General features: G+C 40.4%; 1 protein-coding gene across 4 annotated transcripts; it reads right to left on the bottom strand.

The window, feature by feature from the left end:
* Window positions 1-259: 259 nt before the first annotated feature.
* Window positions 260-17761, bottom strand: IL36A (interleukin 36 alpha). Of its 4 annotated transcripts, none has more exons than XM_070236185.1 (5): window positions 17634-17761; window positions 3616-3729; window positions 2958-3097; window positions 1005-1218; window positions 260-534 (listed from the first exon to the last, which is right to left on the bottom strand). In XM_070236185.1, exons 1-4 carry the CDS (start codon window positions 17689-17691, stop codon window positions 1006-1008), a joined length of 525 nt encoding a protein of 174 aa, XP_070092286.1. In that variant the 5' UTR covers window positions 17692-17761; the 3' UTR covers window positions 260-534; window position 1005. The 4 variants fall into 4 exon arrangements, with proteins under 4 accessions (XP_070092286.1, XP_014586449.2, XP_070092285.1 ...); XM_014730963.3 differs by lacking the exon at window positions 17634-17761 and adding an exon at window positions 3816-4266; XM_070236184.1 differs by having other exon boundaries at window positions 260-1218.
* Between the last annotated feature and the right edge of the window lie 5102 nt (window positions 17762-22863).

The following is a 22863-nucleotide window of genomic DNA, read 5'->3' as shown; positions in this document are numbered from 1 at the left end:
ACCAGCATTATGCATTGAAATATGGAGCATGATTTCTATTAATGACGCCTTATTTCTACTACCCACCCCAGTTGTGAGTCCTGGGGAAACCTGAGTTTAGGAAGAGACCATATTCCCCAACAATCCTACTGAGTTCTTCTTAGAAATGAGAGACTTCATGAGAATCTGCTTTACAAACTATAAAACTCCTTATAAATGCGAGGAATCAGTATTATAACCATGATATTTCATAAAGTCATTCCACTCATAACAGAGCAACTGAAAGGAAAAAACTTTTATTTCACAAATTTAACTCTTTCTGAGATCCAGTGGTAACCCTTTAGGTGAAAGTTTCATAAACAACACTAGTTCTTATTCAAACCAGCAGAATAAATAACTTCACGGAGACATAAACCAAGCCTAGGAGGGGCTCGGCTTTCTCTTTTGAGTCTCTTCTTTTTGATGGAACGTCTATGTCTGCCTCTTCCCGTGCAGATCCAGAAGGTCTTGATCCAACACCGCAGAACAACACATCTGAAAATCCGGAGACCTGGACTACAAATGGAAGAATCCCCCTCATTTCTTATTTGAAGTCGTATTAGCAAGTGTGTGAAGCAGAGTTTTCTTTATTATTTTTGTAATTGTGCCTTATTTTTGCTATGTGGCCTTGGCAAAGACCCTCAGTATCCCTGGACTATTTTCCACGTGGCCTCTGGGAGAGGGCATATAGCCTCGCCCAACGCTTAGGTGACTGCATGAATATTTTGGGGTACAGCAAGATACCCTTGTGTGAAAAGCCCAACCACAGATGCTTCCTTCTTAGTCTAGCCTATAATTTGACTGCTTACTCTCCATTTAACCTGATTTCTACTTCTGAAAATTGGACATAATTGTGACAATTCTGCTCCCCCTTGTTGAATGGGTCAGTATGATAACATTCATCTCAGAAGCACCTTAAAAGCTAAAATGGAGGAAACCAAGGCAAGATTCTCTGCATGGAGAGCCATCTGCAACCCCAAACTGACCTTAAGCCAGTGTAGTGAACTCAAAGTCAGTGATATAGGCTTTCCCCAGTTCTTGGGTAAGAATGAGAGGACAGTCTCCTGTGGCACAGGCGGCGATGAACCAGCCAGGGAAGGCCACGGACTCGAAGGTGGAGGTCCTGCCAGTCTGGTTGTGGTAGAAGAGGAAGGGCTTCACGGGCTCCGGTCGGTTGTACAGCTCCATTATGTTCTGCTTCTGAAGGGTGAGAAGGCGGCCCCAGGGCGAAACGTGACTGCTTGAATTGCTCCACATTCTCCACACCCTGACAGTTTCTATCCAAGACAGCCTTGCCCATTCATTAAAGCAGCCCCGGAGACCACTGCTTCATACCCTGGGACTGAAAACTGTAGGTGAATGCAATGCTGTCTACGCAGAAGTCAAAATAGAATGATGTACGCCTGAAATTTATATAATGGTGTAAACCAATGTGACCTCAACAAAAAAGAATCATAGGCCTCAAATACTTTATTTCTGTTGAGATTGTGGTTGAAACCTTAGGCCACAAATTTCAATGGTTTTTAATGTGAGGCTTTGAAAGAAGACAATGTTGACACAAAAGTTTTTGAGAATGCAAAGCACTGGTTTAGCCACTACCTCTTGCTTAGAAATGGAGAAATCCAAAGAATATTGACATCACAGTTGCCATGAATTTTGAATTAAAACATAACTGTTTTAGGTCAAGTCTCTCCAATCTCAGCACTACTGACCTTCTGGGTGGGATAATCCTTTGTCATCAGGGCTGTCCTGTGTATGATGGGAGGTTTAACAGAATCCTTGGCCTCCACTCACCAGATGCCAGTAACATATCCCCAGCACCCAGCTGTGACAACCAAAAGTATCTCCAGACATTGACAATGGCCCAGGGGGCCAAAATTGCCCCTGGTTGAAAGCCACTGTTTTATAACTTGTCATTAAATTGAGCGTCTGCCTGTGCTTGTTTGCTCAAAAGGGTCAAGAGATTTCCTTTAACACAGAGCCCTGATTTGTGATCTTCCTATGACTTAAGTATTCTTTTAATAATGGAGAATAGCAATTATTAAAATGTTTGCTCAGAGAATTATGTTCAGTAACTTAAAATTGCAAACTAGTTGTTATAAAAAAAGATGTTTTAATATGCTTATCCACCTTGTGATAATTAACTTCTAAAAATGTCCTTGCTGGTTTTACCTGCACATGACATATGTGTATATAAATGTGTATGTGTATGTATATATGTGTATGTATATATATGTGTATGTATATATATGTGTGTGTATATATACTATTACATGTGTATTATATATTACATGTAATATATAATACATACATAATACATATGTAATATATTACACATGTAATAGTATATACACACACATATATATATACTATTATATCTTCTCTATGTATATTCTATTGGAGTTAAGAATAACTCTAAAAACCTTTCTTCTTGCCAAATTATTTTTATAAATAAAATAATACGTGATTTTAGCAGATGAGTTTCAAAACATCCCTGTAATTTTTTCTTATTCTTTCATGACACATACAACCCAAAAAGAACCAAAAATAAATATACATAAGGATAATAAATTGGCCTTTAAAAGACTACCAAATCTAGGGGCCAGCCTGGTGGCGTAGTGGTTAAGCTCCTGCACTCCATTTCAATAGCCCAGGGTTCACAGGTTTGGATCCTGGGTGCAAACCTAGCACCGCGAGTCAAGCCACACTGTGACGGCATCCCACACAAAATAGAGGAAGACTGGCACAGATGTTAGCTCAGCAACAATCTTCCTCAAGCAAAAAGAAAGATTGGTAACAGATGTTGGCTCAGGGCCAATCTTCCTCACCCAAAAAATGATTACAAAATCTAGAGTTTCCATCAAATGAGCACTTTGTAAAATAAATGGGCTCTCCTCTCCTAGTCACTCCTTGACAAGACCGTTGTTTGCCACACTCACCTTGAGCTCCAATGTGGGCTGATCCCCGACCTTTGTGCAGAACAGGCAGAACTCGGGCTCCTTCACTCCCAGGTAGATGGGATTCCCTCTGTCTTTCTCAAGAGTCTCCAGACATTTGCATGGGACTATGGCGACAGTGGCTGTGAACACAACCCGAAGAGTGGCATTCAGGTGTCGTTTCCAAGGCGGCATCCCTGACCCAGGGCTATAAGGGCAATAGAGGCTGGAATCTGCTAACTGATACCCACCGAGTGGTCACCCTGTCGCCCACCACCTACCCCAGACATACCTCCATCTCCATCCCGAGGGAACTCCATCCATTAGAAAAGTCAGCCTTTCATGGATTCAAAACTGGTCTGCCCTTAGATCCCTCTCTTTTGTCCTAGTCCTACTCCTTGGAGTTTCACAGAGTCTTCTGCCATTTTCCACAGGCCAACCATTCAGTCTCCCTTGATTCTTCTCTCTCCTCTGACTTCCTGACCATAGTCACAGAATAACCCTCTGATCACCCTCTGGCTCATTACTGCCTGTGAGATGCTCTTCTCTCCGGATAGGCCCAGTCAACAAGCCTCTTTAATAGTGAAATGAAAAGCTGAGCACAAGACCCACCACAGTTCTAGCCCAAAGGGGCTGCCTTCGACAGACCGTGTCCACTTACCTGGAACCTTATCGTGCTTCCCTGGGACTGATAGGAGGGTCTGGCCTTGAAGGAACCACACCAGATGATTGTTATCCTGAATATTCCCCACAATAGGTACTGCTACAGAAAGCCCTGTATAGAAAGTCAAATGCAAAAGTAAGGATAAGGGCACAGAATATCCCCTTTCCCGCTTTTTGCCCTTTCATGTGGATCTTTACCTCTACTCATTATGCTGGTGGTGTGTCAGAACTGCCGAAGAGCGGAGATATTTACGTGCAGACAGACTCCACGAGGGCACCTGAGTCAGTCCGGAGCCACAGCTTGACCCCAAGTCAGAACAGCTAGTGACCAGCCCAACGATGATGCCTGTCAGAATCTACACTCCCGGAACTCACCTCATTCCCTCACCTGCTCACCTTCTTGGACCCAGCCTACCTTCAAGCAGAAGCAGCTGTACCTATGAATCCCATTCAGGCCTAGACCCAGACTTCTAAGAAGACAGTGAGTGCCAAGACCAGAGGTCCAGAAGCAAGAGCAGATCAAAGGTAGCAGACTTCACGGCTCCAGGCTGCACCTGTAACCTATTTACAGAGGACCCCCTGTCCCTATTATGGACTGTGGCTTTCTCTGCACTCAGGTGCCCTGACTCCAACGAGGCCCAAAGCTTTTATCCACATGGGCAAGGAAGGGGGTTCCGCCTCACTGGGGCTGGGACTGCCTGGCACCCTGGGTATTCACTGGTTCCTGGTGTCAGAGGATTCAGTAAGGCTTTATGTAAATAAATGCAAATCGCAGCATGGTTGTGACATGTCTGTGCACCCTGAAAAAGGAGGGCATGCCAAGCCTTTAAGTGCAAGAACAAGGAAATATAGTCATCAACACTGAGTTTGAAGAAAGAAAAATTACAGGACTGCCCCAGTGCCGATGACTGGACTCTGGGGCTGCAAAACGACACACAGAAATGTTATTTGTAAGAGTGGAAGCTCCCTGTAGTTGCAAGTTAGACTGAGGGAGGGAGTCCCTTCAGACCTGTGTCGTTTCTAGTCATTCCTACTCCACAGTCACCATATTCTCTGCCAATCCCAGACCAGGGAAAAACAACCCAGCATACGCTCCTCCAGCTTCTCAGAGCCACTGTGCATGCTGCCTCTCCACTCAAGGGAGCCTCACCTGGGCAAGACCAGCTCCTGGACACCCTGCCCTGCATGGACTACTTGGATCACTACACTGGACTAGCGAAGAAGGGAGCCTGGCTCCCAGGTGCTGCAGTGCCCTGAGCTAGCACACATGCATTAGGTCTCCCACGAAGGAAAGCTGAGGCAATGCTGTTGATGCTCTGTCCCATCCTTCAGCCAACCTGAGTTCCCTGCCACTACGGCTGTTCCCATCACCTGTCAGCTTCATACCTCCAGGGCTTGCCTCTCAGGGGCAACCTGAACCTATGGGGGAAAGGACTGGTGGATAAATGTCTCAGCCCCCCCAGCCTCTGGTGAGCCAAGGGTAGGGTTTCTCAGAAGGTTCCCAGTGGGACCTGGCCCAGTTGCCCACAACAGTAACCAGCTCACTAATGTTCCCTTTGTTGGCTTTCCCGGGATCATCTTCTAAATGAATTCCCTGAGTCTATCATGGAGAGAACCCAAACTAAGATGATAGTTTAGTGTCAAAAACAAGAGACTTGTATTCAAAAGATGCACATTCAGAATTAGGCTTTGCAACTTTCAGACTTGTGTCCTTGGCAAAGTCCTTTCACATCTCTGATCCTCAGAGGACTCTTGTATGAAATGCATTGCACCTTGCCGGACTGTAGTGTGGGTTAAAGATAAGTATGCAAAACTCCCAGTACATGACAGCTTCCTGGAGCAAGTGGCCCAGTGATTCCCCTATGTCTGTCACCAGACCCCAGATCAGCCTCTTTATCTCCATCAGCCTTTGTGCAGTGACCAACAATAGATCATCTTAGCTGTTGACCTTTGTGCTACCTCATCAGCCTACCTGACCACATAAAGACACCCTCAGGTTCACACTTATACCATTCCCAGGGATTCTCACTGCATAGGGGGATATAAAGGCCATTACAATCTCATCCTGAGAAGCCTCTAGCCATACCCTCAGGAGTGTGGAATCGTGAAGTACCCACATTTAAATATGCAGCAGGGGCCCTGGGGCAAAACTAGAATTCAGAATCAAGCTGAGTTTATGAAGAGAAGCTGCCCCCAGGTGTCCATTAGCATGAATTGATTTCCATGCTCTAAGAAGAAGGTCCAGAGCCTTTGACATCACCCCATGCCCCCTACACAGGACTGGATCCACTTGGATATCTTGAGGGGAGGGGCTAAATGTCCTGCCATAATGTACAAAGAAGTGAACACCCAGGACACATTGGTATGAATGCTGCATAAACTAATGCAAACTCATTCACAACCACACCTGAGATGTGGGTCCTTTCATATTCCTCATTTCATCCGATAGATACGTGAAGCTCTGTGCAGCCTGGGCACTTAGTCCGCAGTGCCATTATTGGAGGTGATGGGGGCTTTGGTAATACCTAACAGCCCTAGATCTATACTTATTTTCGCCAGTATGCGGGTGACATCCTTTACAGCCAAAGAGTTAGATACTTCAGAGAAGGGACATTGTGTCAAATATGAAGAAGGAAACACCTTTTTCTGCAAGAGAAGAATTCCATAGAGATAAAGTCTACAGATACAGCCTCCCCTCTCTCTTCAGCTAGCCAGAACTAGATCTGCCTTGGGATTTCATCCCTTTGTCCATCCATATCTATCCTTAGCTACTTAGGTCAAGATCTGATATAGTCAACTCAGCCCCACAAATCCTTCCCAACTCCCATAGCACAATTCCTACCATTCGATTTGGCTATTGTTCACATATTGCCAAATCATTAGATGGAATTGTCCTTGTTGTGTACATTCTTGACATTTAAAGTGTGGCTCATGGACAAGCAGCATTGGCATCATCTGGCAGCTTGTCAGAAATGCAGAATCTCAGGCCCTACCCCAGACATATAGAATCAGGTTCTGGAATAAAGGAACATTGAAACCACTCTATGCTCTGTGCTGATAGAGCACATACCATGCCAGTAGTCTAGTCAAAGCAGCACAAAAAAAAGAGGTCAAGGCTCAGGGTCTGCCTGGGGCTGGGGAGGGGACAAGTAAACCAGATCTAGACCCGCCCTCATCTTTCCCCAATCTCTGGGACCCAGGAAGTAGGCTGTCTTGGTACCAAACAAAGGGGAAGAGGGAAAGATGTCAAGAAAAGTAGTCATTCCTGGAAGACCGCGCCCATGGACAAGCCCTCACAAAGATTTCCACTTTGCTTACTCACAGCTTGCTTGAGCCAAGAACTCTCAAACGGTATTTGGTTTAATGTAGGCTAGACACGTTCCACCAGAACAACGAGAAAGCCTCTTTAGAGAAGGGCAGAGCCTCTCAAATAATTTTACAAAGGCAACAAGCCAAAAGTAGTTGAAGATTACCAGACATACAAGCAAAGATCACAAGAATGAAAAAAAGAAACAAAACAAATAAAGCAAGATAGCAGAGACATACCCACACAGACTTCAGATTTTGTAATTATTATACACCAAGCTTAAAACAATCATCCTACCTGTTTAAGAAGCGAATGACAAACATGAATGTATTTTTCTAGAACAGCAAATTACAAAAGGTGACAGATTTGAAAGAGTCAAACAGCACCTCTAGAACTATATAACACAATAAATAAAACAAAATAAGCCATGCCTGTATTTGGCAACAGACAGCACACAGCAGAAGAGAGTCACATCAGCGAGATGTCAGCAGAGGAATTTTTAGCGCTTGTCCCTTCCCAGGAACATCAATTTGAACAACTATCCATTGACAAGAGACTTTCACATATTGAGTTATATGGGGTAACTATTTGAGTTCAAACTCGATTCAGCTTGAACTAGAAAGCCTGACTTGTGGCCTATCAAACATACATTGCACATCTGCTTATCCATTAAACTAAGGAATCTCTCTTAATATAAAGAATGCATCCTTCCCCTCCTACGCCCTATTGGTAACACCCTATTGGTAACACCTGGATTAGTCCTTTTCCTGGCATCATGGTCAGGTTGACCTGCTAATTTGCAACTGAATACCTCTTTGAAAACGTATCCTGGGTGTGTTTAATCTATCTTCTTTGCTCTAAAAAGATATAAGACTGTACTGAAACTCATGCTTCTCTGGAACGCCTTCTAAGGCCTTCCTGGGTTATAATCCTCACTTTGGCTCATAATAAACTCACCCCAATTTTGATTTATAGGTTGGTTATGGATTATTTGCGTCAACATTTCTCGGTGTAGTTAGCAGGATTTCAGAGAAACCCACGGGAGACCACCTAGAATCTACTCTGAACAGGCATCCGGCACCAATAGGGGCCCATTGAGCCGACCCGGATCACTGCATTCTTCAGCTGACCTTGGTGAGTTTTCCTGAAACCCAGACCTCCTTATTTTAAGCTGACGGTCCAGAGTTTACATGAGCTGTTTCAAACCTTAAGACCAGGTGTCTTAGGGGGTACCGGTACACACTCTAGTTAAGAGGAACCTGGGGGAATTTCCTAGGCCAGGGGAGCCTGGGAGGAACTTTGGAGTGAATGGGGAAGGCTGACCTTTTTAATTTGGCTTTAAATTGTGAAGAATTTCATTTCTATAAATTCTGAACAAACTGCTTGATAGAGAAATGAGAGACTGATGTATTCAGCTCCAAAGAAAAGGGACATTGCTCCTCCTGGCTGAAAGGCATTCTCAGGTGACTGAGGACCTAAGCAGGAGTCTTGGAGGGTCAAACCCTCATGATGTGTAGCGGTCCCATAGGGAACTCCACTATCATTCACGTTAATTAATTAAAGGCTCGCCCGGGGAAGCTCGTATGAGGGTTGGTCACCTGAGCTCCGAGACCCCCCAGCGGTTTTAGGCTGCCAGCGGGAGAAACCAAGGCACGTAAGAGCATGTTTAAGACCTTTCTTTAGGGAGTAACACTCACAAGGAGCACACTTCTGACCCACCACACTGTCCCTAGGAATTGTTCAGACTTCATAGCAAAACAAAACTAAAAGAAAAACAAGAAATCGAACTTCTAAAAGCCTATGAGTTCCCAAGTGGGCAGCCTCACCTCGGAACTCCGGCCAGCTCTTCGTGCTGTGGCTTGGAAGTGCTTAATGAAATAAGGATAACTGTTAATGGCTGGCAAAATAATCCAGGATAATTTGAAATTACAGTGGCCACTGTGGGGCTCCTTTTTGAGAGCCAGGTAACAAAGACATTTTTAAAAAGTCGAGCTCGCCAACTTCCAGCACAATTGCTCAAAAACTAAAGGTTCTAGGAGCTCTAAATATTTGCAAAGAACAGCAAAAAAATATTTACCAAGCTTGTTTCATGTCCTGAGGGTTTGGCTTAATAATCGTCAAGTTAGAGGTCCTGAAATATGGTCAGACAAAATGCACTGAACCCCATTTTGCAGTCAGAGATAGTCAGAGAGAAATGTGGGTTGCACTCTGTTCATGGCTAAGGATCCTCCCAAGCTGCTGCCAGCCTCAGGGGAATTACATTGGCCATTAGATAATTAGATAAGATCATTTAAAAAGTGTACTTAAAAAGCAAAAACTTCAGCATTCTGAAATAATCTTATTGAAAGTTTTGTTGCAAAAAGCTAATAGAAAATTAAGTTATAAATAGTAATTAAAGGCATACGTTAGGCCATGACTTTACAGACATCTCCATAATCTACAAATTAATGAGACTCTGAGAGATTTTCCGGGAAACTGCTACGCTAAAGATTACTGGAGCTGTTCTATACCGCCAGGTAGTTACTGTTTGTCCTGGCTGAAACTGACAAGGTATTCGAAAGGATTTAAGCAATTTAGGATTAGAAATTTGGCCAAACTGAAATCTGATATTCAGAGTCTGATAAGAATTTTCTTTCCAGGCCTTCTTCCCTAAATTAAATTAAAACTAAGCACTCAGAGGAAAAAAAAAAAAGAGCAGTTCTAGGGGCAATTCAGATTCCACCCAGTTCTTTTATCTTAAAAAGGATTATGGCTTCACCTCTCTGGGAACTGTCATCTAGCTTATCACCAACTCCTAAAACTGAAGGGGAAAAAAGGAAAAAGACCAGAAAAATGGCCATAAGAGCAACCTCGCCCAAAATCTAGCATTTTTAGGGTCTTTTCCACAAATATTAGTAAAAAAGCTTAAAACAAAAATTTGGATTCATAACTAGGGAGCCTTGTATCTGATTCGTGGCAGTAATTTTAAAACAATAGCTGTGCAGTCTCTGTGTATGTGTGTCTATATGTATGCTATATGTGTGTGATATTTTTACCTCCAGATGATATGGCCAAAATTAAGAGCTCTGTTTAATCGGCTTAAAGCAAGTGCTTACATAACCTCTAAATGTGATAGAAATTACTCCAATGTCTTTTAAGTTAACATGATATTGATTAATCTTTGATTAATGAAAAGTTTAAGTTTGTTGGTTTGATTGAAAAAGCATGTCCTCAGAGTTGTCGGTATTTGAATATGATGTAGACATGCAGCCTGGGTTTACTAGTCAAATAAGCTCACGTTACCTTTTAGAAATTTGTCATCAAAATAATAGCTTTAAATGGTAGCTAATTTTGTCTAATGTCTCATAAAGTTTGTGTGGTAATCTAAACATCATTATTGGGAATAAATGATTTAGAGATAAATGAAATAAGAGTTTATAGATAATCTTTTAGTAATAATTACAGTTTATGGCATGTGTATTTAAAATAACTCTTTTAATTTCATCTTTGACCCATTGGTTGTTTAGGAGTGTGTTGTTTAATTTCCACATATTTGTGAGTTTTTCAGTTTTCCTCCTGTTATTGATTTCATACCATTGTGGTCAGAAAGGTACATGGGATGATTTCAATCTTCCTGCATTTGCTATGGCTTATTTTGTGACCAAACATATGATCTGTTCTGGAGAATTTTCCATATGTACTTGAGAAGAATGCGTAAACTGCTGCTTTTGGAAAGAATGTTCTATATATGTCTGCTGAGTCCATCTGGTCTAAATATAGTTTGAGTCCAAAGTTTCCTTATTGATTTTCTGTCTGGATGGTTTATTCATTGTTGAAAGTGGGGAATTGAAGTCCCCTAATATTTTTATATTGTTGTCTATTTCTCCCTTGAGATCTTTTAATATTTTCTTGATATATTTAGGCAACTCCAAGATGGGTGCATACATATTTACAATTGTTATATCTTCTTGGTGAATTGATGCCTTTATCATTATGTAATTACTTTCTTTGTCTCTTGTGTCGTTTTTGACTTAAAATCTATTTTCTTTGATATAAATATAGTTACCCCTACTTTATCTTGGTTTTTATTTGCATGGATATCTTTTTTCATATCTTCACTTTTAACGTATGTGTATCCTTAAATATGAAGTGAGTCTCTTATAGGCAGCATATAGTTGTATCTTGTTTTTATCCATTCAGTCATTCTATGTCTTTTGATTGGATAATTTAATCCATTTACAAGTAAAGTAATTGTTGATAGGTAAGTACTTACAAATGCCATCTTATTAATTATTTTCTGACTTTTTTAGTTTCCTTGTTCCTTTCGTTCTCTTATTCTGTCTTCCTTTGTGAATTGATGATTTTTTCTTAGTGGTATACTGTAATTTTCTTCTCTTTATCTGTTGTGTTTCTATTGTAGATTTTTGCTTTAAGGTTATCGTGAGGCTTACATAAAGCATCTTAAGATACAACTGTCTATTTGAAGCTGATAACTTAAATTTGATCACATACATAAACTCTACCCTTTTACTCATTTTCTGTTATTTTATATTTTTGTTATCACAATTTATCTCTTCTTATATTGTGTATCTATTACCAAATGACTACATATATAGTTACTTTTAATATTTTTGTCCTTTAAGCTTTATACTAGAGTCAAAGGATTAGCACACCACCATATTACAATATTAGAGTATTCTGAATTTACTATATACTTACTGTATACTATCTTTACCACTCTGTTGTATATTTTCATGGTACTAATTAGCGTCCTTTCATTTCAGCTTGAAGAAATTTTTTCAGCATTTCTTGTAAGGGAGGAGTGATGGGGGTAATGTGAAACTGTCTCCTTCCTATCCTCTTCAACGTCTCTTTTCTTATTTCTGTGTTCCACTAAGGTGCTGTAACCCCTCACCTGAAATCTTCAGCTCTTGTGAAGGAATTTTAAGCATGGTGTCGATGAAAATAATCCATAACCAACCTATAAATCAAAATTGGGGTGAGTTTATTATGAGCCAAAGTGAGGATTATAACCTGAGCAGGACTTAGAAGGTGTTCCAGTCTTATATCTTTTCAGAACAAAGAAGATACATTAAACACACCTAGGATACATTTTCACAGAGGTATTCAGTTGCAAATTAGCAGGTCAACATGACCATGATGCCAGGAAAGGGACTAATCCAGGCGTTACCAATAGGGCATAGGAGGGGAAGTGTGCATTCCTTATCTCAAGAGAGATTCCATACTTTAATGGATAAGTAGATGTACAATGTACGTTTGATAGGCCACAAGTCGGGCTTTCTAGTTCAAGCCGAATCGGTTTTGAACTCAAATCGTTACCCCATATACCTCAATCTGTGAAAATCTCTCATCATTTTCTCCTTTTGATCAATAATCTTTCAATAGAAAGCATTGCTGGTCCAAGTATTGTCCCTCAGTGCCAGAGTGGTTGCTGCCTGCCCTGGGTCCATCATGTCGCTCCGTGCTAGGCTTTTATTTCATTGGGGGAGAGAGGTGGGAAAATGTTGGTCAAAGAATACAAACTTCCAGTTATAAGATGAATAAGTTCTTGAGATCTAATGTACAGCATTCTGACTATAGTTAACAATATTGTATCATACCCCTGAAAGTTGCTAAGAGTAAATCTTAAATGTTTTCACCACACACAAAAAAGTGATATTTATGTGATGTGATAAAGGTGTAAACTAAGCTCATTATGGTAATCATTACATAACGTATATATGTATCAAGTCATCAGATTGTACACCTTAAATTTACACAATATTATATGTCAATTATATCTCAACAAAGCTGAAAAAATAGAAGAGAGAATTAGCAAATTGGAAATAAATGAGAAGAAAAATAGATTGCAGCAGACACAGGAAAGATGGAAAATACAGAAGAAGGTGGACAAGATGTGGGGAAGGAAGTGAGAAGATTTATCACATTTATTGGAGTCCCCAAAAGGAAAGATAAACTGGGGCAAAGACATTATTTGAAGAAAGAATTGCTGGGAACTTTCTTCAAACTGATAAAGACACCAGTTCACAGATTCAAGAAACACAACAAATTCCAAGTAAGATAAAATAAAATAAATCCACATCAGACTAGAATTGCATAATACTAAAGACAAAGGTAAAATAGTAAAAACAACAGATAATAGACAGACATCGCCTTCAAGGGAGCAAAATATTTACCATTAACTTCTCAATAACAACAATGGAAGTCAGGAGACAATAGAAAGATATCTCAAAATGCTGAAAGAAGAAACTTCTGATAGAATTCCACACTCTGCAAATTTTCTTTCCAGACTAAATGCAGATCAAGAACATTCTCAGATGAAAACTTAAAGCTCATCATGAGAAAAGGCTCACTTAATGGAATAATAAAGGAGGAACTTTGAGCAGAGAATTCTCTGTAGCAGAGAATTGAATGTTTTTTGAGAAACAGTTCTTGACGTGCTACTGAGCCCTAGTGGAGACACAATGCTTCAATATGAGGCACCAAGTGACCATTCATCCAAGTACCATCTAAGCAGCAAAACACTGGGAGGATAGGATTCCATTCTTCAGGATGCAGCACATGCAGGAGGAGGCAGAGTTACTTTCACATGTGAAGGCAGGGAGGAACGCACATGCACTGCTTGTGGAACCCAGGCGATCCACTCAGGCACCTCTGGATATTTCTTTGCCTAACTGTAACTGTGAATGGACACACACAGCAACCTCAGCCTAGAAAGGGCATGATTACCAAATGGTCAGAATCCTCAAGAATGAGGATTTAGGTCAGGTCACCAGGAAAGCCACTAGAACCTGCCAAGGCAATGGCTGAGGATAAAGGGAATTTGGAATAGATAGTGGAGAAGGGAGATGATGAGAACCAGTCACTGCCCTATAGCCAGTAGTAGAAATGGGTGCTGTAGTCCACTCACTAATGTGTTGCTTCTAAGTTCCCCTCAGGAAAAAGACTTGTGGGAACCATGTGGGATCTGCTCCCAAATATGTGTAGAGGAGAGGATGGATGCCACGCAAGAGCGGAGTGTGGTGGCCAGAGGTGTGCCTCTCAGATCTCCCTTTAGGAGAATCTGTTACCGTGAGAACAGTTGGCAGACAGCCTCAGGCTCCCACACCTTTCCATCCACTGCAGGGTTCCAGCCAAGGCTACTATCTCCACGGGCTGCTCCCAGCCAAAGACTGAGATCATCGGGGTACTATAGCCAGGCCTTTCCTGGTGACAGGGAAGCCTCTACAGGTAAGCTTTGCTCAGGGGTTCCCCATCAGTCTGGTCAAGACTTTCTCAGAGTTTTCACAGCAGCACTGCAGTCTGAGGCTCTTCCCACCCACATCTTTCTTCCCTCTATCCTATCATTGGTGTCAGTCCATCATTGTGTTCTGAAGGCTGCCAACTCCTGAGCCCTCTGCCCTCTGTCTTTCATGCATATCTCTCAATACATTTACTGCCTCTCTAATTTAACCTTGGTGTCTCTCTTCAGAGTACCCAGACTGTGACATAACCATGAATGAACCCCAGGAACAGGAGGTAAGCTATTGAAGAATACCAACAGTATGATTTCACTTATATTAAGTTTAAAAACATGCAAAACTAAATAACATCTATTTTAGGGACATGTACATATGTGGTAAAACTATACGAAAATGCAAGGGAATAACATCCATCAAATTTAGGGTGATAGTTACATTGAGGGAAGGAGGGAGGGGGGTGGGATGGAAGATGATCATGCAGGGGTGCCAAAGGTCCCTGTTTTCTTTCTTCAGCTAGTGATGAGTTCATGTGGGTTCCTTTTATTTATATCTTGGATATATTTGTTATAAATATTTCCTCATACCTACTCAATATTTATTTTAAAACATAGACAGTGGTCCAGAAGAGATTTCCTGAATTTTCTGGAAACAATAAGAATAACACAACAATAGCTATCATTTATTGAATGTTTATCAATCATAATTTCATTCTTTTGTTAAATGCTTATAACAATTTTTTAAAAGCCATATGTAACAATTATTTTTAGAGCCATATTTAAAACAAAACAAAATAAGCTAAAATATTAATTACTTAAAAGGTAGAAATAAATCAGACATCAGTTTAAAAAAAAAGAAATTCAGCCATATGGAAAAGCCAGAAATTCTTTTATCTAAATTTTACAAAGAGAAAAAATAAAATCATTTATGAAAGTTTTAGGTATAAATATCCAGATATTACAATCCAAGACATGGATTTGTGAAGAATGAAAAGACTTGGTCCCTCTCCATAGACTTGGGGCTCAATCTAAGCGACCTTAGGGTGAGGTCCTGCAGGCACAGGGATGGTACATCCTTCCAGTGTAGAAAAGAAGGACCACTTCCCCAGTCTGTGGCCTCCAGCCCATGGGCAAAATTAACAATCAAAATTTGCTTAAAACAAAAAGAGCATATTGGCCAAGGAAAATTATTTCAAGCTCAAATGTTAAGAGTTAGACAACTGATGATGTACTTTAAAACATCATTTTTGAAAGACAGACCATGAACACAGCCTGAGTTTTCCATATAGAAAAATAAAGTTTTCCCACCAGTCCTCTTTGCTCTCATCTTTTCATTTCCAAGAACAAATTTCACCTAAATGCAGCCCGTGATTTTCTGGGCCTCACCAGCCCTAGGAAGAACTCACACCAAAAGTGATGACTCATTTCTATAAGCTGACTCACACAAAGGTTTAGATAGGGGTGGTTCCCACTGTGATGCTCAGGAGAGCTATATATTTTTTTGTCCTCCCCACCCCCAACCCACTCCCGCCTCATGGGTTATATGTGCCTGTTCCCTTGCAGTCTGGGAACCAGATTTGGTTACCAACCCACAGGATAGAGGGAGATTTCAGGGTGGTAAGGAAAGCCTGTACATGGAATCTTGCCTCCTGGTATCTCATGTGCTCGGCTAAATATTTTACTTTGCCTCTTCAAGACACAGCCCAGCCAATACAGTTGCTGTCAAGTGGATTCTGACTCTAGCAACACTGTGTATGGCATGGCTGAACCCTGCCTGGTTTTTTTTGTGCCATACTCTCACCTTCCAGTGCTGTATCAGGCAATGCTCCACTGCTATTCACAGGGTTTTCGGCCAATTTTTTGGAAGTGAGTAGCCAGGTCCTTCTTTCTAGTCTGTCTTAGTCTGGAAGATCTGCTGAAACCTGTCCACCATGAGTGACCCTGCTGGTATTTGAAATACCAGTGGCATAGCTTTCAGCATCACAGCAACATGCAGCTGCCATAGTATGACAACGGACAGAAGGGTGGTATAGTTCTCTGACCAGGATATGAACCTGGGCTACGGCGGTAGACCACCAGGGCTGGCTAGCCTATATGGAACAAAAGATTTTTTTTAAGTTTTATCAGAATTGTACTTGTGCATAATTTAAAAAGTCAATAAATAATACGTCTTATTATAAAACAGAACAGTTACTATTTCCTACTACTCTGAGACAACTGCTTTTAACTCTGTTAGTTGATTCTCTTTTATATTTACCTCCATATCTCTAAATACCATTAATATGTTGCTACTTCTTGACTTTTCAGTTTTGATCATTATGTATGACATCCTTCTATGAATGATAAAGTTTTAACACTTTCCTATAGAACTCACCTAACCCCCCTGCTACCACACACACACACACACACAAACACACATACACAAACCCATGCATCCACCCCAAATATTTACATCATACTTTTGAATATATCACCATACAGACTTTATATTTTTATTACAACATAAACACTATTAACAGTTGAGTCATATAGTAACTTATGATTATATTTCCTCCCCTAGATAACTTAATGTTTTCCATGGAATTAAGACTTGTCTTATTTTTGCTGATTTTTGTTTATTTTTCTATGCAATTTATCAACCCAAAACTTTTCCCCACTGCTGAAATCTCTTCCCAATTCAATCAAACATGTCAGGCATGTTATCAGCTTGACTTTCTTGATGCCCCTGAGCCATGAACAGCTTCACACTGCCTGCCTGTCTCCTGGGATCTCCCTTTACAACCATCTAGCAGGCTCATATTACTTTTCTCTGGTTGGGATCCCCTGCTTCCAGAAACCCGTAGCTTTGTCCTTCTTAGCTCAATCCTTTGTTCAGGCAGAGCACATTCTCTAGGAGCTTCTCAAGTGCAACTACACAAAAGATAAATCTTGCTTGTTTGAAAATAGATTTATTCTGAGGGATCAGGTCAAAATGGCTGCATAGGTGGACTCTGAACTCACCTCCTCCCATAGACACAATCAATTTACAAATATTCTTGGAATAGTTAGCCCTGAGAGAGAACTGAAACTGGATAAAAGGAACCCCTGCAAGAAGGGGCAGTACTGACTGAGGTGGAAGAGGCAAAAACTCCTTCTGGAGAGAAAAAAGGCCACCTTGGTGAGCCACAGAGCTTCACAGCCAGCCAGGAGCTATCCTAAATTATGCAGCCTTCCCTGGAGGAGTGGGGGACCTGAGCAGGGGAGTGTTACCACTATAGGCATCCTTCAGATTCAGCACAACTGAGACAAGTCTCATATTATCTGGGTTTGCTGGCTATTAACTACAATGGGGAATAACCCTAGAAAAGCTATCAGACGCAAGCAGAAAAAAGCTGGCTCTTAAAGGGCCCATGCACAAAATCACCCATTTCAGAAAGCAACCTAAAATCATCAGAAAGAAAGGTGCATAGTCCTTTCTTGAAAAGAGACTCACCTGATAGGTTCTGGGTGCATCTTGGCGATAGGTGAGACCTCTCCAGAGACTGAGACATCGGCAGAAGCCATTATTGTGAGCTAGTACAGGCATGCTGACACAGACACTAGCAGAAGCTATTGGAGTTCTTCCCTTGGCCTGGCCTGTTAGCCCAGGGCTGGCCCCACCCACTAGAGAGACATTTTAATCCAGCTCAGCCAGGGCAGGCAGCCCGCAGTAGTGACTGGCCCTACCCAATAGCAAGCCCTCAGGCAACTTGTGGGCTTGCATAGGTGGGGTGCCTGGATCTTCTGCAGGCAGGCAAGAGGGTCTGCCTATGCTGGGCAAGGCATGCATGAGAAGCAGGTCGAATGTGTGGAGTGTTGGTGGAGTGTGTAGCAGTGGGGTGACTGTGTCCACTTCCAGGGGGTCAGGATGTGTGGACAGGCCAGAATTGTGTTGACAGTGTGTGTGGACCTGTGGGCCATGGGGTTTGTCAACTGCAGAAGACTTGTGCTTCTCAAATAGCCACATAAGGGATCAGTCCCATCTTCCAAAACCTCAAACAATTGGATGCTCCCATGCCTGGGGCCAGCCCTACTCAACTTCAATCCTGAGAGAGCTGACAACAGGCTTGCAGCCTGGAAGCCTACAGCAATTGTAAGCACCTGGGCCTAGCAACCAGCAATACTGGGGGCCTACTCAAGGCAAAAATTGCAACAGGATTGTGCTATCAGACCTTGCGGCCAACTGTGCTGGGACTCCCCAAACTGATAAAGTGACCAAAGGGCCCATAGCAGCCACAAACATCTGAGAATTACAACTAGCGAGCCAGGGGGACAGCCTATCCTTCCTGGGCACCTGCAGCAAGAGCAACCCTGCCACAACAGAAGGACACATGTAGCCCACACAGGGTCACTCCTGAAACATTTGGAACTGGTGATGAGAGGGAGGCACGCTGCTGGACCTCATAAGGCATCCCCTACATAAGGCCACTTCTCCAAGACCAGGAGATGTAGCTGACCCACCTAATACATAGATACAGCATAGAGAAAAAGCAAAGTAAGGAGGCAAAGGAATATGTTCCAAGCAAGAGAACAGGACAAAACCCCAGAGAAAGATCTAAATGAAACAGAGATAAACAATCTATCTGACAAAGAGTACAAACAAAAAGTCATAAGGATGCTCACTGATCTTGGGAGAAGAATGGATGACCTCAGTGAGAACATCAACAAAGAAGTGGAAAACATAAAAAAGAACCAATCAGAAATGAAGACAATAATACTGGAAATGAAAAATTCACTAGAGAGACTCAATAGCAGAATAGATGATACAGAAGAACAGATCAGCAAGGTGGATAAAAGACTAGAGGAAATCACCAAACTCAACAGATAAAAGAAAAAAGAATTAAAAAGAATGACAACAGCCTAAGAGAACTCTGGGACAACCTCAAGCACACTAACATTTGTATTATAGGTGTCCCAGAAGGAGAAGAGAGAGACAAAGGGGCAGAGAATCTATTTGAAGAAATAACAGCTGAAAACTTTCCTAATCTAAGGAAGGAAACAGATATCCAAGTACAGGAAACACAGAGAGCATCAAACAAGATAAAGCCAAAGAGCCCCACGCCAAGACACATTATATTAAAATGTCCAAAATTTGAAGATAAAGCAAGAATCCTAAAAGCCACAAGAGAAAAGCAACAAGTAACATACAAAGGAAACCACACAAGGCTATCAGCTGACTTCTAAGTGGAAACTTTACAGGCTAGAAGGGAGTGGCACTATATATTTTAAATGCTGAAAGGAAAAAACCTACAGCCAAGAATACTCTACCTGGTAAGGTTCTCATTCAGAATGGAAGGAGAGATAAAGAGATTCTCAGGCAAGCAAAAATTAAAGGAGTTTATCAACAAGAAACTAGTTATATAAGAAATGCTAAAGGGACTTCTTTAAGTGGGAAAGAGAAGACCACAAATAAGAATACGAAAGTTATCCAAAAAAAAGGCTGGTAAAGGCAAAAATACAGTAAAGGTAGCAGATCAACCACCTATGAAGATAATATGAAAGTCAACAGATAAAAGTACTAAAATCACATACTTCAATGATAAGCGGGTAATAGATACACACACACACAAAGAGTTTAGATATGATATCAAAAACATAAAATGTGGGAGGAGGTGAGTAAAAGAGTAGGGCTTTTAGAAAGAGGTCAAACTAAAGAGACCATCAACTCAATATAGATTGCTTTAAATTTAGGTTATTATATATAAACCTCATGGTAATCACAAACCAGAAACCTATAATAAATACACAAGTAATTAAAAGAAAGGAACCCAAACATAATACTAAAGAAAGTCATCAAACCACAAGGGAAGAGAGCAAGAGAAGAAGAAAAGAACAGACAAGAACTACTAAAACACCCAGAAAAAAAGTAACAAAATGGCAATAAGTATATACTTATCATTAGCTACTTTAAACGTCAATGGACTAAATGCTCCAATCAAAAGGCATTGGGTGGCTGATTGGATAAAAAAACAAGACCCATATATATGCTGCATACAATAGACACACTTCAGACCTAAAGACACGCACAAACTGAAAGTGAAGAGATGGAAAAAGATACTCTATGCAAATGACAAATAAACGAAAGCTGAGATAGCAATACTTGTATCAGACAAAATAGACTTTAAAACAAAAACTGTAACAAGAGACAAAGAAGGGCACTACATAATGATAAAGGAAACAATCCAACAAGAGGATATAACACTTGCAAATATCTGTGTGCCCAACATAGGCACACCTAAATATATAAAGCAATTATTAACAGACATAAAAGGAGAAATTGAAAGTGACATAATAATAGTAGGGGACTTTAACAGTTCACTTACCCCAATGGATAGATCATCCAAACAGAAGATCAATAAGGAAACACTGGTCTTAAATGACATATTAGACCGGGTGGACTTAGTAGATATATACAGAACATTTCGTTCAAGAACCACAGAATACACATTCTTTTCGAATGCACATGGAACATTCTCCAGGATAGATCACATATTAGGCCACAAAACAAATCTCAATAAAGTTAAGAAGATTGAAATAATACCAACCATCTTTTCTGACCCAAAGTTATGAAACTAGAAATCAACTACAGGAAGAAAATCAGAAAAGCCACAAATATGTGGAGATTAAAAAAAATGCTACTGAACAACGATTGGGTCAATGAAGAAATCAAAAGAGAAATCAAAAAATACCTGGAGACAAATGAAAATGAAAATACAGCATGCCAAAATCTATGGGATACAGCAAAAGTGCTTCTAAGAGGGAAGTTTATAGCAATACAGGCCTACCTCAACAAACAGAAAAATCTCAAATAGACAATCTAACAGTGCACCTAAAGGAACTGGAAAAAGAAGGACAAACCAGGCTCAAAATCAGTAGAAGGAAGGAAATAATAAAAATCAGAGCAAAAATAAATGAAATACAGACTGAAAAAAAAAATAGAAAAAATCAATGAAACCAAGAGCTGGTTCTTTAAAAAGATAAACAAAATTGACAAACATTTAGCTAGACTCACCAAGAAAAAAAGAGAGAAGTCCCAAATAATTAAAATCAAAAATGAAAGAGGAGAACTTACAATGGACACCTCAGAAATGCAAAAGATTATAAGAGAATACTATGAAAAGCTATATGCCAACAAATTGGATAATCTAGAAGAAATGGACAAATTCTTAGAATCATACAATCTTCAAAAACTGAATCAAGAAGAAATAGAGAATTTGAATAGACCAATCGCCAGTAAGGAGATTGAAATTAAAATCAAAAACCTCCCAAGAAATAAAAGTCCAGGACTAGATGGCTTCCCTGGTGAATTCTACCAAACATCCAAAGAAGACTTAATATCTATCCTCAAACTTTCCAGAACATTGAAGAAGATGGGAAGCTTCCTAACTCCTTCTACGAAGCCAACATTACCCTGATACCAAAACCAGACAAGGACAACACAAAAAAAGAAAATTACAGCCAATATCACTGATGAACATCAATGCAAAAATCCTCAACAAAATACTAGTAAATTGAATACAGCAATACATTAAAAAGATCATACATCATGATAAAGTAGGATTTATTCCAGGGATGCAGGGATGGTTCAACATCCCCAAATCAATCAATGTGATACACCACATTAACAAAATGAAGAATAAAAATCACATGATCATCTCAATAGATGCAGAGAAAGCATTTTGACAAGATAAAGGATCCATTTATGATAAAAACTTTGAAGAAAATGGGTATAGAAGGAAATTATGTTGAGGTATACTTCAATATAATAAAGGCTATATATGACAAACCCACAGCTAATATCATTCTCAGTGGTGAAAAACTGAAAGCTATCCCTTTAAGAACAGAAACCAGACAAGGTTGCCCACTGTTACCACTCTTATTTAACATAACATTGGAAGTCTAGCCAGAGCAATCAGGCAAAAAAAAGAAACAAAAGGAGTCCAAATTGTAAAGGAAGAAGTGAGACTGTCACTATTTGCAGATGACATGATTTTATATATAGAAAACCCTAAAGAATCCACTTTTAGAAATAATAAATGAATACAGCAAGGTTGTGGGATACAAAAGCAACATACAAAAATCAGTTGTGTTTCTATACACTAAGAACAAAGTAGCAGAAAGAGAAATTAAGAATACAATCCCATTTGCAATTGCAGCAAAAAGAATAAAATACCTAGGAACAAACTTAACCAAAGAGGTGACAGATCTGTACACTGAACACTACAAAATCTTGTTGAAAGAAATGGAAGAAGACACAAAGAAACTGAAAGATATCCCATGCTCTTGGATTGGAAGAATTAGCATAGGTAAAATGTCCATACTTCCTAAAGCAATCTACAGATTCAATGCAATCACTATCAAAGTTCCAACAACATTTTTCACAGAAATAGAACAAGAAATCCTAAAATGTATATGGAACAACAAAAGACCCCAAACAGCCAAAAGAATCCAGAGAAAAAAGAATAAAGCTGGAGGTATCACACTCCCAGATTTCAAAACGTACTACAAAGCTATAGCAACCAAAACAGCATGGTACTGGCACAAAAACAGACACAGAGATCAATGGGACAGAATCAAGAGCCCAGAAATAAACCCACACATCTATGGACACCTAATTTTCAACAAAGGAGCCAAGAACATACAATCAGAAAAGGAAAGTCTCTTCAATAAATGGTGTTGGGAAA

Source organism: Equus caballus, chromosome 15, assembly GCF_041296265.1.
Source record: "Equus caballus isolate H_3958 breed thoroughbred chromosome 15, TB-T2T, whole genome shotgun sequence".
NCBI lineage: Eukaryota > Metazoa > Chordata > Mammalia > Perissodactyla > Equidae > Equus > Equus caballus.
Note: the sequence above shows the minus strand (reverse complement) of the source record. Positions and strands in the feature narration are given on the sequence as shown.